Here is a 15,594-nt window from a genome sequence, read left to right as displayed (position 1 = left end):
AATACAAAAAAACCCTCAAATTAAAAAGTAAAAATTAAAGTTAAAGAAAAACCACTAAATTTTTACGTGTGTAAGATAAAGAGAGTCCAAGATAGAAATATAACAAGAGGGTGGACTTACCAAGAAGGGGACATCACCAACATCATCCCTTTCTTGAGGATGCATTTCTATATTTTTTGCTACATCAGATAAGAGTGACTTACATACTTTGGGACCTCGAACAACATAATTTTCAATTGTTAGTATTTTTTCAACCTCTAATTTTGTGCATCGAGTTTCAACTTTTCTTCCGTCTTGGATTGTATACCATTAGTTAAGCTCTTAATTACATACCCGTTGTAAAATCTATAAAAGGACCGGGACCTTTCTCCAAGTGTACAAGTGAACATTATATTTTGAATTATTATTATTTTTTAAATTACCTTTCACTATACAATGAGCAGAATGTTTTGGGTTATTATTATTTTTTTGAACAACCAACGAATCCAAATATGTTGCATTTTACTTAAGACATATTTTATTTATGAAAGTTTTAAGTATTTTTTAAGCTTCTTTTCAACTCCATATATCCTATTTTATGTTTCTACATCTCTTAGCTCCATATCGATTTGGATTTTTTTAGTTAATAGGTTCTTTATGATCCATCTTCCACCCTTATAACTCGTATCCTCTCTTACTCATTAGGTTAACCTAGAAAACTTATATTTATCATATATTTTGATATATTGAGTTCCATAAGTTTAATTCCCACCCAATACACATGCACTTTATGTTTTGGAACTCTCTCTCCCAACTCTCTCCCTCCCAACTCTCTTATTTCACATCACCTTGTAGACCATCAATACACTTCACTATCCTATATCAGTAATTCACTCTTTTGGTTTCAAAGGGTCTTTAACATTTATGTTGACTATTTCTCCACCTAACATTTAATTTTCTACATTTACCCTATTAGTTCCTCGCCCAAGATTTAATTTCAATATCTCCATGGTAGTATCTTGAATTTATCTTACATCATGCTTTTATGCAATGATGACTTGTTAATGAGGAAGAGTCTAGCCCCTTTACTCCCTCTACTATCATTTATTTATTGTCCAATGCACTAATTAAGTTCCACATGAGATCTTGGATTTCCATGCAATACCCCATATTATAAAATTAATAAAATTAATAATAATAATCATAATAAATAAATAAATTAAATAATAAATAATAAAATGTGAGAAGAATAATTAATTAACTAATATATAAATAAATTGATGTTCCAAATAAATGAATAAAGGAAACTATGCAACTAGTAGGAATAAGGTCATGTTAATAAGAAATAAAAGAATAAAATAAGTAAGAATCAATTAGATCAAAAAAAATATTTTAAGAAAAACATCAAACAAAAAATAGGAATTTGTATGATGGCACACAGATTATGTGCGTGAATATTATCTTTATATTTTTGGAATAAATTAATCTGTTCAATGGATGAAAGAAGGATTTGAGACATTCTTTTTCTATGACAATCTTAGGTTAGGAGCAATTTGTTGGCAAATGTAATTGATTGAGGGCTCAATGGTTGTAAGATGTAGAAATACATAATGTAGTTGAGCCTATGGTTTGCTGGAGAGTCATCCCCAAAAAATTGGTTTTGGTCAGCATGATCATAGTAGCGTAGTGTTCACAACTTGTAAATAATTTGTCCATGTCAACTCCCAGATATGATTTCTCCCAGTCACCTATCATGTTGCTTATGCAATTATTCATGTATTTTTTAAATCACAACATTCTCAAAAATTAAGCACCAACCCATGCATGAAATTATTGACATCTCATTAAAAACGATTTCCAACTGCCACATATCATCCCATCCTAAAATACCATCACAACATTATGACTTCAACATTAGCATATCTTTATCAAAGATACAACATTACATTTCAATCATAAATAGAACCACATGTTAATATAAAAAAATGGTTTGACATAGGTGCATTTGAACATTGAATCTCATGATATACATAATAATTCATAACCAATTGAACTACCCCCCATGGGCCTCACATGTTAACATACTTTTTATTTTTTTATTATTTTTTTATGTAGTTCATAGACTCCAAAGATCAGTCACCGCTACATCCACGAAAACATTATTTCGGACAAATCCACCCAATGATATCACTTCCCACTAGTTCATTGACCCCATGACATCTCAATAGTGAGGTTCTTTAATGAAGGGAACTCAACCAATTGATTTAACTCTTCAGCCTACCACATGTTAATATAATCAAATCGATTATCATCACAAATATGATAATCTTCTCAACACATATCACATGGAGAGAAACAAAATCATAAACATTTGTTTCATGAATACCATTTAACGCATCAATATCATTAAACATCCATTTAGGATCTATTTTGGTTATGTCTATCAGTTAGATCTAGATCATCACAACTTATTCTTCCAAAAATGAAATTGAAAATTTACTTACCAACCATAGTCACCTTATCCATAATTATGAAGATCTCACATATTTTACTCAATTAAGTACACTATTAAATTTCAAGCACCCTTGATAAATTTGACCCTTAATATTTAGTTATATATTCTTGCTTTCTGAGGGAAATTTGGTAAAATTGGCCATTAAGCTATTATTGACCTTAACATAATTCCTTAAAGAAACAATACCAAATTAAATACTCAACCTTGCATACATATTCATCATTATCCATGGGACTTATCTCACTTTACAATTTTTACTTACCAATTCCATGACCACACTAAGTCATCATGGTTTATGTTTTATATCACGCTTAAATCACTCTAACAAAGGTCTTGTTGATCCTTGATGATTTATACATCACTTGGTAATTATCATTGTTCATCCTCACAATATTTTCTATTTCATCAAGTTTTGATCTCAATGTCACTTCATCTCTTTTATCATAGATTCACCCTTCTTCAAGTTAGGCTAGAGGGTTTTCTCTTTCACTTTTGGCTTGTGAAAACTATCTTTGGTTTATAATTTGAAGCACTTGAACCAATACTAGCTCATTATCATCAACCATGATAGGTGAATGGGAAGAATCATACTTGGGATTTTATGAACCAAACTTACTTGCAACTTATAAACACTTGTTAAGCATAACTAATTTTTTTGGGATGACATTTTACCTAATTGTAGGCTCAACTGCACAATATATTTTTACAGCTAGCCACCCCAATCCTTCAATCAACTAACCTTTCCAGTGAATCCCTCTTACCATTATTAGATCAAAACAATTACAAAATCCATTACTACCATTACCAAGTTGAATCCATTACAGGTACATTGTAATTATTATCAAGCTTGTTTTACATATTATTAATTGATGGTCTTGAGATTTTGTAAATAATTTTATGTTTCTAATTTTGAGGATTACATTCCACCCTTAACTTCAAGATTTATACTAAAATTCCCTTGTCCAAATATTATGAAAATATAAATAAAGAGAGTTTTGGATAGTTTTGGATTATTGGATATGTAACATGATAGATTCTTTCTAGACATACATCAATATGATTGAACATTTATAATTAATGCTAACTAGCAACCACTTAGATTGGCCTAAACCTCATAGCAATTACACAGTGCTTTTGAGACACTATTATTTTAGGACTCAAATTACATTTTGTATGATGGTATTAGACTTATCTATATTTTTTCTTTGGAGTTGTTTACATTGTATTTTATAACATGTAAACATTATCAAGGAAATTAATATGGTTGATAAAAAGAAAAAGAAAAAGAAAAAATCAATCTATTTTTTTTTTATCTTTATAATATTTTTTTAATTATTATTTTGAAAATAAAATAAAATGATGAGGATGATTATGATTAACGTCCACTAAGACCAATGTGGTATATCAGACCTCAAGAAAATTCTAGTTGTCATTATTCAAAATCTGGTTTATGTGATCAAGGAGCAAGGAAAGAAGCATTCCATGGTCGCTATAGTTGGGTTGACTTAATAAGTAAAGAAGGCTGGAGGTGTGGTTGATGATAGGGAATCGAGAGTGGATGTGGGGAAGAGTCGGGTAGTCTAAAAGGAAGTGATTTTCATATTCCACCTTCTTAGTATCACAAATCTTATAGATTCTATTGTCTTAGTGAGTCTTAGGAGTAGACCACTGTCGATCTCACTTCGAATCTCATGAGAGTTAGTTCTAATCCTAGTGATGTTCATTTTCTTCTTAGTGCTAGTCAACATAGAGAGATAATTCTGGTTATCAAGGGTGGGATTGATCACCTCCTTATAGTACCTTAGCTTCCTTTTACCATCCAACTCCTTAGCATCCCACATATTTTCCTTGAAATTGGAGGTAATAGTATTTCTTATACTATCCTTGCTTCACATGATGACCTCCTCCTTAATCGCCCAAAGGTTGAGCCAAGCCTGAGCATCCTTATGCCACCCGCACTTGAGGTGCAGGTGGGAGTTTTTACTAAAGTTAGAAGTAATTTTTGGGACCCTCTTGGATTCCATATTATGACGTTTCTTATTATATATTAGATGTCTAAACATAGTTGCACATTCAATGCAGGACGAGCCAACTTCGATCAAGAGGATAGGATAGGGAGCATTTCCCTTGATCTTGAGGTTATAAGTTATGAATTTCTTTAGGATCATCTCAATCTTTCTCCATGACTCCCTACATATACTGCACCCCCAAACTTCACATTCGTATAAGATAATAGGGGTGACGAGAGTCTCAAAGAGGAAATTTTTTTACTCCAAATGTAAAGATCGACTGACTTACCATTGTTTTCAAGCTCATAATAAGCTTTCTAACCTCCAATAATTCTTTTATGGATGTAATAATCCCAATTGAGCTGATGAGGAAAGTCAATACCCAAATATTTATAAGAAGAAACCAGATCTAGAAAATGGTTATCCTAGACGAAACTACCATGGGTGATCTTTTTGGATTTAATGGTCATGACTTTAGTCTTGTTGGTATTAATTGTCGCACCCATATTGGAGCAGTAAAAATGATGACTCTTATGCTGCATGTCTAGGTCATCATGGATCTTTGGAAGAAGAATGATATCATCAACATAATGGAGAAGAGTAATGATAATACCAACGAGCTCAGTGCCCTTGCAGCCCACAATTTCTAGAAACTCCTCAAGTTTATCGATGTAAATACCAAAAAGGGTAGGGGAAAGGGGACACCCTTTCTTAACCACGATATTGCATTTAATACATTTAGACCACCCTTTGTTTGTCTTAAGTTTGGCAATGACAATCTCGTAGAGGCAGATCACAACAATCCTCAGTTCAGGAGGAACCATGATGTCTTCAAGCCTCTCCCAGAGCTTATCTTGAGAGATAGTGTCAAAAGATTTTCTAAAGCCCACAAAACAAAAGAAGAGATCAATTTTAATATTGCGACATTCCTTTGCACTGATTGTAAGAGTGACAAGGTGGTTGATAGTTGAGTGATGTCTCCTAAAACCATCTTTTCTTTAGCTCTTTTACCCTGGTTCTCAAGCCAAAGGCTAAGCTTTTCTTCTAGAATGAGCCCATAAAGCTTGGCTAGGATGTGGCTAATCATAACGGTCCTGTAGTTAGAGGGAACACTTTTGTCCCCATTTTTTAGGATAGGCACAATAAGGCTTTACGTCCAACGATTAGGGAAGCAATGCCTTACAACCAAATTGAGTAGCTTGTGGACATGAGGAATGAGGCTAGATCTTCCCATTTTAAAGATGTCAGCTTGTTAACCTTCAATATCTTTGGCTTTAACATTAGCAAGCTTCTTAATCCCAGAATCAACGTCCTCCAGAGAAAATATATAATCCTCAGTAGGAGTGTTTAAGATGGTGCCCATGGTGTCCGAAGAGTCATACAAATTCTTAAGATAGTTATCCCAATTTTCTAGGGGGATATAATGGTTATCTTTAGTTTTACGAAAGGTGGAGAACATGCTCTTGTCTCTTATTAATATATGACTTTTTCTTCCTCTTAATGAGAGCTTTGTATATACTTATATTCTGGAGCTTAATGATTTCATTAGGGGTATCTCTGATTGCTTTCTTGGTAATCTTACAGTCTTTGTCATATGAAAAATTGGAAGTTCTATTATTTTTCTTATATAAAGTCTTATTAGAAAACTTTCTAATGGTAGTGAAAAAAATAGTAATAAATCTCATCAATATTATTATACTCATCAAAATGTATCCACTTCATTGAATCATTTTTTTATTAATATTATTTCTTATTAATATATATTATATCACAATAAATTGATTTTATTTAATATCATTTCCTTTTATGATTTCATTACTTTATAAACTTTTTCCTCAATTAAAATAAATTTAATTTAATTAAAAAACAATAAATAAGAATCAAATTAATTAAAAAATGCTAAATTTATATAATATTTGACTTTATTTATTTATATATATATATATATATATATATATATATATATATATATATATATATATATACACGCAGTTACATTAGGTTGAAGTGTTGTAGTGTTCGTAAGGGGTTTTCTTAAGGTTAGAATAAAATCGATTTAAAAAAATTATTATATTTTTGAAATTTTAAAAATTAATAAAATTATAAAAAATAATTTTATTATTAATAATTATTTATAAAAAAATTGATCAGATATTAAAATAATAAAATATATTATGTATTACAAAATGAAATTTCTTATTATACTTTATAAGAATAGAGGAAAAGAAGAAAAAAAAACACGTGAAAGTATGTAACTGTGCACCTCCATCCTCAGGCCAGAAATGACGGTGAACGAATTTTAATAACCCAATTTCATGTGTTTGGCCAGAGATGAGGGTGAAGTTATTTCAATACACTGACTTTATGTGAAGACCAAATTCCATATAAAATAATGAAATTCACCTGCATTTAAAATAAGGAAAAATGAATCTCCATTTAAATTAAAATAAAAACATTTTCCTTTTCAGTTTTGAACATCGTGTAAAATCAACACCAACAGGCTAGAGGAGTCGTTGTGATGGCAGTATCACGTCCTTTTATATTTAACTTATGCGCTCCAATAATGGAGGTAATTACTTTCCTTGAAAGTGCTCGAGTTTGACTTTACGATCGGTTTGATGGCATAGTGCCTTTGATTGAATTGTTTGTCCCGCTTTATGTCCTCCAAATTTTCCTAAATGTCCAATCAGCAGTTTCTGATACAGTTGGAGTACAGGATTATATTTAACTGTTTCAAGTAGCGCTTATCACAGTCATAATTGTGTCTTCCGATTTTGTTGTCAGCCGTTTTTAGTACAGTTGAATGGTAGGAGCAGGATCTTCTCTTATGATATTTGAGGGGCTTTGTTTCGTTTAGGAGCAAGGGATCCTAAGATGTCTCAATTTATTTCTTTAAATATTGTTGTCATCATCAGACATTTATCAAGCTTGGACTGATCGAATGCTATTCTCGTTGCGGACATCGCGAACCCAATTGGCGATTGTTGGCAAGGCTTCCCTTACTTTCAAAAGTCTGTTAGGGTTTGTTTCACCTAAAAAAAATGAGCATTCCTTCTTGGTTGGACTATGAATTTCTCGCTTGTGACGATGTCGTAAAAGATTTTGATGTCGAAAGTGTATTGAGTTCCAGTCCATTTCCATCAGCACAACCCATTGAAAATCCCCCTACCTATACTACCCATCATGCCACCATATCTAATTTCGTTGATAACTGCAACTCCGGATGCGTAGAGGGTTGTCCTCCTCATTCGAATCCTGTTTTAACGGCCACATTCTGCAATTCCAGTTGTTCAAATGATGGTGGGTCTCAGACCATCCCGACTGACAAAAGGAAGCAGAAATCGATTGAAAAGCAGAGGCGTAAAGATATGAATGCCCTTTTGTCAATTCTGAAGTCCTTGCTTCCCGCTGAAAATCTTCGGGTAGGTTTTGTCTTTGATCGATAACAAGGGTTTTACTGCATTAAAAAGATCATCAGTACTCCCTAGGGTTTCATTTTAATGGAAGCTTCATCTTCTGTAGGGAAAACGATCAGTGGCAGACCAAGTGCAGGAATCTGTGAATTACATTCACCATCTACAGCGAAAAGTCGAAGATCTTCAAAAGGAAAGAGAAAAGATGAAGGATGATTCTGGCAAAAATCCAAATCTTTCATTCCAGGCCCTGCGATTTTCCGGTAACGAGAAATTTTGCATTAAAGCGCCGGCTATTGGAGAATCAGACCAGGGTTTCCCTTCAATAAATATAAAATCTATGGGTTCAGCCGTTCAGATATGGACGAACACGTTTGCACATCAGATTGTGTACTCTGATCTTCTCATGGCATTGGAAGATGGTGGGCTTGAAGTTGTGTGCGCTGCTTCTTCGACCATGAGCAACAGAATCTATCATACCATAGATACCAAGGTAAGATCCTGTAATTCTCAAGCGGCAACACTTTCCTTCCCTGTGTCATCCGTCAAAATATTAGCATGTTTTTAAATGACTTTTCCCCAATATTGCAGGTGTCTGATCTCAATATCTTTAATGTCGACACCCTATACCTCAAGCTTTGGCACTTGATAAGGACCAACGATAAGCAAGATCGGGATTCATAGACAGTTGACGCTCAAGCCTAACGTAATGCGCTGCCTTGCTGAATTTTGTTGTAAGTTTTGGCAAGCTTATATTAAGCAATTAGCACAAAGTGACAAACCGGTTGGTTGGAAACGCTTGGATTATAAAATAGATAACAGATTTCTTTCAGATTTTGGTTACTGAAAAACAGATTTCTTACAAACGCATTTTGGTTACTGAATAACAGATTTCTTATTAACGCATCGAGTGATACCCGTGGTTTTTTTTTAACAAGAAAAAAAAACCGAGTATTGTAGTTACATTTCTTTTGCTCTTATCCTGCCAAAAGCTCTATGATCATCATGACATCTCTACATGCAAAAAAAAATCATCTAGAACTCTGAAGTCTGTCCTTTGTGAGTGTCGTTGAAAAAGAATGCTTCTTTTACATTCTTCTCTTAGCTATTCATTCTTATTTGACTAAGCAAACATTCATTAAAGATATTACTTCTAGATAAAGGATTACAATGTAAAATAGAGAAAAAAGCACATCAGACTAGCTTTTCCTATATTGTCCATTAGAATTTGAAGCTCGTTATGTTGAATAAGTTACCATTATCGAACAGAAGCTGATCTCACTTGGCGAAGCACTACACCCACACTTAGAAAGAAGAATTGCTACCTAGTTCTAGTATATATATATATGAGAGAGAAATTCTTTAGAAAGTCAAGATAAAGAATCTAATGCCATGCATCCAATTATATGTTGGTGAAGGCAACTGAAATTTTGTTTTCTCCTGCACCCAATCAATAATCATTAAACATTTTTGTGTCGCCAACAATTTCCATTTCATCGATGGCCAATGAACTTGCACAACGCAAATGCAAAACTCCCCATAGTGCTAAGAGTTCTGCTCTATAGTTAGACCCTTCCCCACGAAACCAATTAAATGGGATGAAAGTTCATAGGTCTAGGACAACATACTCCCCACATCCACATACCCTTTTTGTGGATGCCACATCAAAGAATCCGACAGGCGAGGTTGACCTAATCTCCCTTTACTAACATAGTCCTTTTTGTGGCTTTTTCTTCCCTGGCCCAACCTCCAAAAAATATGCAACAACCTTCAGACTAGTACTTCTAATGTTAGGACAATGTGTTAGAAAATTTTCACATTCCTACTTCTCCATATTGCGCAAAAGATATAGAAAGGTAGTGAACAAAAATCCTTATTTTCCTATATTCACTAAGAAAGGCAATTTTCAATTGAAAGCTTATCCCAATTTGCATATATATTCAACATTTGTAAAACCCCACAACGCACTGCAACCACGAAAGGAGATGAAAGAAGGCAATGAACCAGCTCTTCGCTATCACCATATCATAAAGAACATATTCCTAGGCCTTGAAAACCCCTTCTGATATATTTTCCCACTTTAAGATCCAATTGTGTACAACCAACCACATGAAGCATTTTAATTTAAGTGGAATCACCCACCTCAAATATTTTAGTAACCAAGAAGCATTTTCCGACATGTTACGCCCTTGTGTGATATGTAAATAAATTTCATTGACCTCTGACCTTCATACTCGCAATCTCCCCAAGACATTTTATCTTCTTTCTATGACAAAGATATTCTATCATGGCTTAACTTGTACATTTCGCACTTTGACGCAAGTCCTCTAGGAGGCCAAGTTCACTAGGGTTAAGCCAGATTTGTGTAACAAGAAAGGATTTTCGATCAACACGGAGTTGACTAAGAAAATATAGACCTTTATGATGCAAGAATTTTATGATAAGAATGAAGAGCGAATGTACACCATCCAAACCTTTAATGGTGTCCAACCCAATTTCTATCTTGTCACCCTTTCCGACCTCCCATCTCAAATTCTCTGGTAAGTAGTGTTTAAGCTTCATCATGCTTCTCCATATATAAGAAGCATCCTCCTTTTCTAAAGCCCCTTCTTTAATCAAGGAATCGATTTGAATATTTTAAAAATATTTTTCATTGATAATGTACTCCCAAATACCTTTTCCCTTTAAAGATCTCCATAAATTTTTGACTAGTAAAGCCAGAAAAAAGAATTCATTGTTCCTAATACTCCATTCCCATCTTCCTCTCTCCGAGAAATCACTTCCTTTTTTCCTTTCACCCAAACTTCCTTTAGATTAATGAAATTATTTTTCTGTTTTAGCCAATGAGAGTAATCATCATCTTATTTGGCCTCATAATGAAGGAAAATTTGAAACAAAAATGAATTAATGCTACTTTCACTTAGCACTAATTCTCAAACATTTTATTCTAGGAAACTTTGGCTCCCATAATAGAATTAGTTTGAAAACATTTTCCACCACTTGTCTGCTTCTCTACATGCATAGCTAACATGTGTCACACACTTGCCAACGTTGTCATTTTTTTAACGGTGTCCCACACCAAGAGAAAACAAGAAGATGTCGAAAAAAACACGAACACCATTGATTGTTACACCTCCTTCATATGCAAAGGAGATCGTAGGTGAAGAAGAATTACTCGAAGTACAAATTGAATCTCTCCTTACAATTTAATTACATATGATCAAAAATCACTCTACCTATAATCATTGGTTTGAAAGCTCTGAATTGGAAGCACAAATTGAAATAATGGTACACATTAAAGAGGAAAATAACTACAAAATTTGTATGCTAATTTCATTTGCAAAGGCAGATAACATGGATTAATGGATCGATACCTATTAGTGATCAGGAAGAAGTGGAAGAGGTTATTTGCAGAAATCGAATCTGGTGACATTTCCCCTAGAAATACACAACAAAATACTTTCATATGTGAACACCATTTTGACCGGAGTGAACAACTATTGCTCCCTTCTTCTCCATATTCAACTTGCCATCATCGATAACTCTCACCACACTCTTCATAATGCTGCTGAAATGTGATGCCAATAGTAGCATGAGCATGTGATCGAGAACATGGGCTCTTAGGGTCGAGCTTACAAAGATATCCAAGGCATTATAGAAATCCGCCCAACTAAGCTGAGCTCAATGGCCCCATGACCTTCACATATGATGTCAGTTCTTGATACCAAGAACCCTAGGGTCCACCAGTAATCAAGACAAAAATATCAGAATAATTTCTAGTCTACATGAGGGTTTTAAGGACTTTGAAGATGAGTGGATGGCCCTTATCCTTCACATGTCGGTTAACCATGCCCATAGCCAGTCGAGCATCCAATCAAACGTCGTACTTTAACCGAAAAGCAACATCACATGCTTTAGTTTTCGTGAAGAAACCCTTGTTGACGCCATTGATGATAATGTGGGCATTTCATAGCGACAACATGTAGACTGTCCTCAATATTTCCCCCACAACGTCACTAGTGGAAACATGGTGAGTGTATTTGGTAGATAATTATACTTCCTCTAGGACTCTTTGTACACGCTCAGTTATGGCCTTGTGTAGGTCAAGGGGTCGAGCCTTAGTGAAGCTCTGCATGATATCTTAGACGATGTCTGACTGTATTGTCTCGTAGGTGATATCATGCCAAGATAAGGGGAGGAGAAGAGAGAGAAAGTGACATGGTCTACTTGCCAAGAAGATTGAGGTTTATTGAACATTCATTTTTCTGATCAGGTCTTCATCAGTCATGCTCCTGACTCTTCCATGGCATATTGAATTAAACCTACCATACATGCAAACCCTGCTACTATTACCGTCCCAACTTAGAGACCATTTCTTTTGTTATACACATTATAAACAGAATTTCCACTACTTTTGACTTGTGGCAATGCTAGTTTCCTTCAACTACTAAATAACGTCGCATGTGAATCCATCCCAACTACTAGATTTCTTCGTTCAGCTCAACCAACTACTAGCCTATTGTTGAGCGTTTTTCTATCAAGGTTGTCGGTTTCATAGGTTCTTCCACGAGCGCTCTAAAAACTATATGAAGTGGGAAAAGAATGGGTGATCTTTATAATGGTGCCTTTTGGAGTAGTTAAGGTCGGACATTGCTTTCACACTTATGGGAGTGAGGGGGATCATAGATTAACCACTCTAGCAACTATCCACTTTTATCACTTCAAAGGACCAGCAGTTTTGCTTCCAACGTTTCATTTCATATACCATTCCCATATGTTAGACCTCTTATTTCATCTTGTTACACGTCCAAGCTTTCTCCTATCGGTAGTTGGACGCAGAAATTGGACTCGATGTAACTCAACAAAAAGGAATATAGGTGCTATAGGAGGGCACTGTTAAGCAGGTAAACGAAGGAACTCTCTCTTGCTCTTTGGTGTTGTGTAAAGCCTTTCCGTCCATTATTCATCTTCATTCTAAGTGTGCGGGTCGAAATCTTTTGAGGTGATAGCAATTGTAAGCAGGGAAGCATAAATAAGAGGTCTTTAAAGATCTTTTGTGTAATAAATCTTCTCGTTCTCATCTTATTGGTCTCTAAGGAAAAGTCTCACTTAATCATTCATAAGTGTTCTCTTCTATAAGTCCTCAAGTCGTCCCTCCATGAATTTCGATTTATGTGTTTGTATTAAAGTGTTGGTAGATTCTAACCTCGAGCTAGAGAGTATCATCGATGGGGGTACTATAGATAGATAATAAGTCTCTCTAATTGAGACTCAATCTATGCAATCAATCAATCAATATGTGCAATATAGTATTGTGATATTCTCTTTCAAATAGATTACGGATCTTCCTGCTAAGCTACACTGTTATTTGAGTTGTTTTGTCCATTATCACTTCCTCTAGTACTATCTTTTATCTTTTTTTAGTAGTTGTAGTACAATTCTTTAATTCATCTCCTACCCTTGTTAGTCGTAATCACTATAAACTATATATCATTGGAAATTGGCATTGGAGTAATCGTCTTTCTCTTGTCGAAAGTAAGAAACATAATGTCTTAGTGTGCCCCTACTCTAATTATAAATAAATCTCTGTCGCATTCTTGAAATGATGCTCCTAAGGTTACAAAGTCTATTGATTCAATTGCATAACAAAACCCAAGCAGACAAGCATTGATGTTGTTAGAATACGTTCAATGCTAAAAGATAGGAAGGGATACCCCCTTTGGTACACTTGTTTGGCAAGTGGATTGATAAGTCTTTAGGAATACCTCCATAGGGTACCTTTTCGGCTTTAAAGTACCTCCTCATCTTCCACTAAGCTTCCATCTTTTTTTTACTAAAATTCTCCTCCAATTCTTCCTTCTTTCCTCGGGCAAGGATTCAATCTTCATGTCCTCTTCTGTTGCAATTGCATTTTCAAGCCTGTAAAAGGCAGAGTATGATGGAGCTTTAGGTTGTTCTATAAGTGGAGAAGGGAATCCTTGCTCAATCACCTTAGCAGGGTCATCTTGGGCCTTCATGATAGCTTTAAAAAGAATGGATTGGCCCTTTGATGAAGGGAATTATGTACACTTCTCTTAATAAAAAAGAATGTCACACCTTCTCATTGTATTACATTAAATTTATAGTTGTAAAGTTCATGTGTTCGATCTATTCAGAAATTTTATTCCAATTTATAAGAAAATAGGTAAACAACAAAGATTAGCGTTTAAAGAATTTACGAAAATGAGTTAATGAGAAAGGTCAAAAGGAGATCAGTGGATTACAAAGCAAAAACTATATAGATAATATATGTAAATAAACCCCAATGGTTGGCTCAATTGATTCAATCATATGTCCAAGGCATGTTGCCCACAGAAAGACAATAGAGATTCACAGGTTCAAATACAATCAAGTCCTTTAGGGTGACCAACTTCCTTTAGCAAAAATATAATACATGTAAAACGTTCAGGCATCAATCTGAGGTAAATTTACAAAATGGGCGAGTAGCCCTGTTTCATACAAATAAAGAGAGGTGATTTAAAATAGGCACAAAGGGAAAGGTATGTGAGAAACTTGTCAAGGCAAAATGTCATGCGAACCATAGTAACAGGGCTGGCTCAACTTGAGTGAACTCTAGTAAGACGAAAATGGGGAGAGTTTGACTTGGAAGGGCAAGATTAGCAAGTTTGGCCAAACTCACCAATACCCAATGAGTGGGATTGGGCTTGATCAAGCCTCAAGGTTGATTTCATATGACTTTTTTGGACCTACATTTACCGAATTAATTTTGCATGCCTTGGCCCTTATGAATATCGTGTGTACTTTTGATATAACAAATTAATGAAAGATGAATTTTTCCAAGATTCTAAGCTAACTCTCTATTTGGGAGTGTCAAAATGTGTACTGGATCTTGTGACCTTGAAACAACAATAAATGCCAAAAGCACTATGTAAGCTAGAAGTGATCAGGAGAGCAAATGACTTAACAACCACTTTGACTAGCAAGAATTATACAGCTTAGACGATTTATAGTTTTTATTCTTTGGCTCTCAAACCTTTACCTCTATGGCCTTTACTCCATCCATAGAAAAATAAGTATATTTCCATGCCCTTCGAGATTGACCCTTGAATAGGATATGGAAATGGATTTGAAACAAGATACCTACCCTTAATTTTGTTTCCATTACTGAGTCAATTGAATCCATGTCTTTGTCTAGCTTTGGGCATCTTTTATTTTTGTATTAGCACTTAAATAAAAGGAACTTGAACTAGATCTCGTCATCGAGCAAAATATGTAACTTAGTCAAAAGATATAGAGTTAGAGGCTCTCTATCTCGAACTGCATGTGTGAGGCACTCATTAATCATTAGATCAAACACAAATGCGATTATATAATATATACTTAATCAATTCAATAGTTTTAGTTTCCTTCCTTATCAATGATCCAATATATAAGCACAAGGAATCACTTACTTAGTATTAGTGGGTGACCCAGTAGTATTAGCTCTTAAATAGAAGGAACTAGAACTAGATCTGCTCATTGAGAAAAAGTTGTAACTTACTCAACAAGATATAGACCTAGAGGCTTTCGATCTGGAACTGCATATGTGAGGCACTCTATAATTGCTGGATCAAACACAAATGCGACTATATAATCTATACCTCATTAATTCAATAGTTTCATTTTCATTCCTTATCAA

General features: G+C 34.5%; 1 protein-coding gene across 1 annotated transcript; it reads left to right on the top strand.

The window, feature by feature from the left end:
- The first annotated feature begins 7,472 nt into the window (after nucleotides 1-7,472).
- On the top strand, nucleotides 7,473-8,779 carry LOC149230254 (transcription factor bHLH118-like). Its single transcript, XM_089376022.1, has 3 exons — nucleotides 7,473-7,925; nucleotides 8,026-8,409; nucleotides 8,508-8,779. The coding sequence occupies exons 1-3, from the start codon at nucleotides 7,545-7,547 to the stop codon at nucleotides 8,598-8,600; spliced, it is 858 nt and encodes a 285-aa protein (XP_089232148.1). The 5' UTR covers nucleotides 7,473-7,544; the 3' UTR covers nucleotides 8,601-8,779.
- Nucleotides 8,780-15,594: the final 6,815 nt, after the last annotated feature.

Source organism: Pinus tabuliformis, chromosome J (assembly GCF_031772625.1).
Source record: "Pinus tabuliformis cultivar Carrire ecotype Pingquan chromosome J, CPIR1, whole genome shotgun sequence".
Lineage (NCBI taxonomy): Eukaryota > Viridiplantae > Streptophyta > Pinopsida > Pinales > Pinaceae > Pinus > Pinus tabuliformis.
The sequence above is the reverse complement of the archived record's forward strand: the minus strand, read 5'-3'. Positions and strand labels throughout refer to the sequence as shown.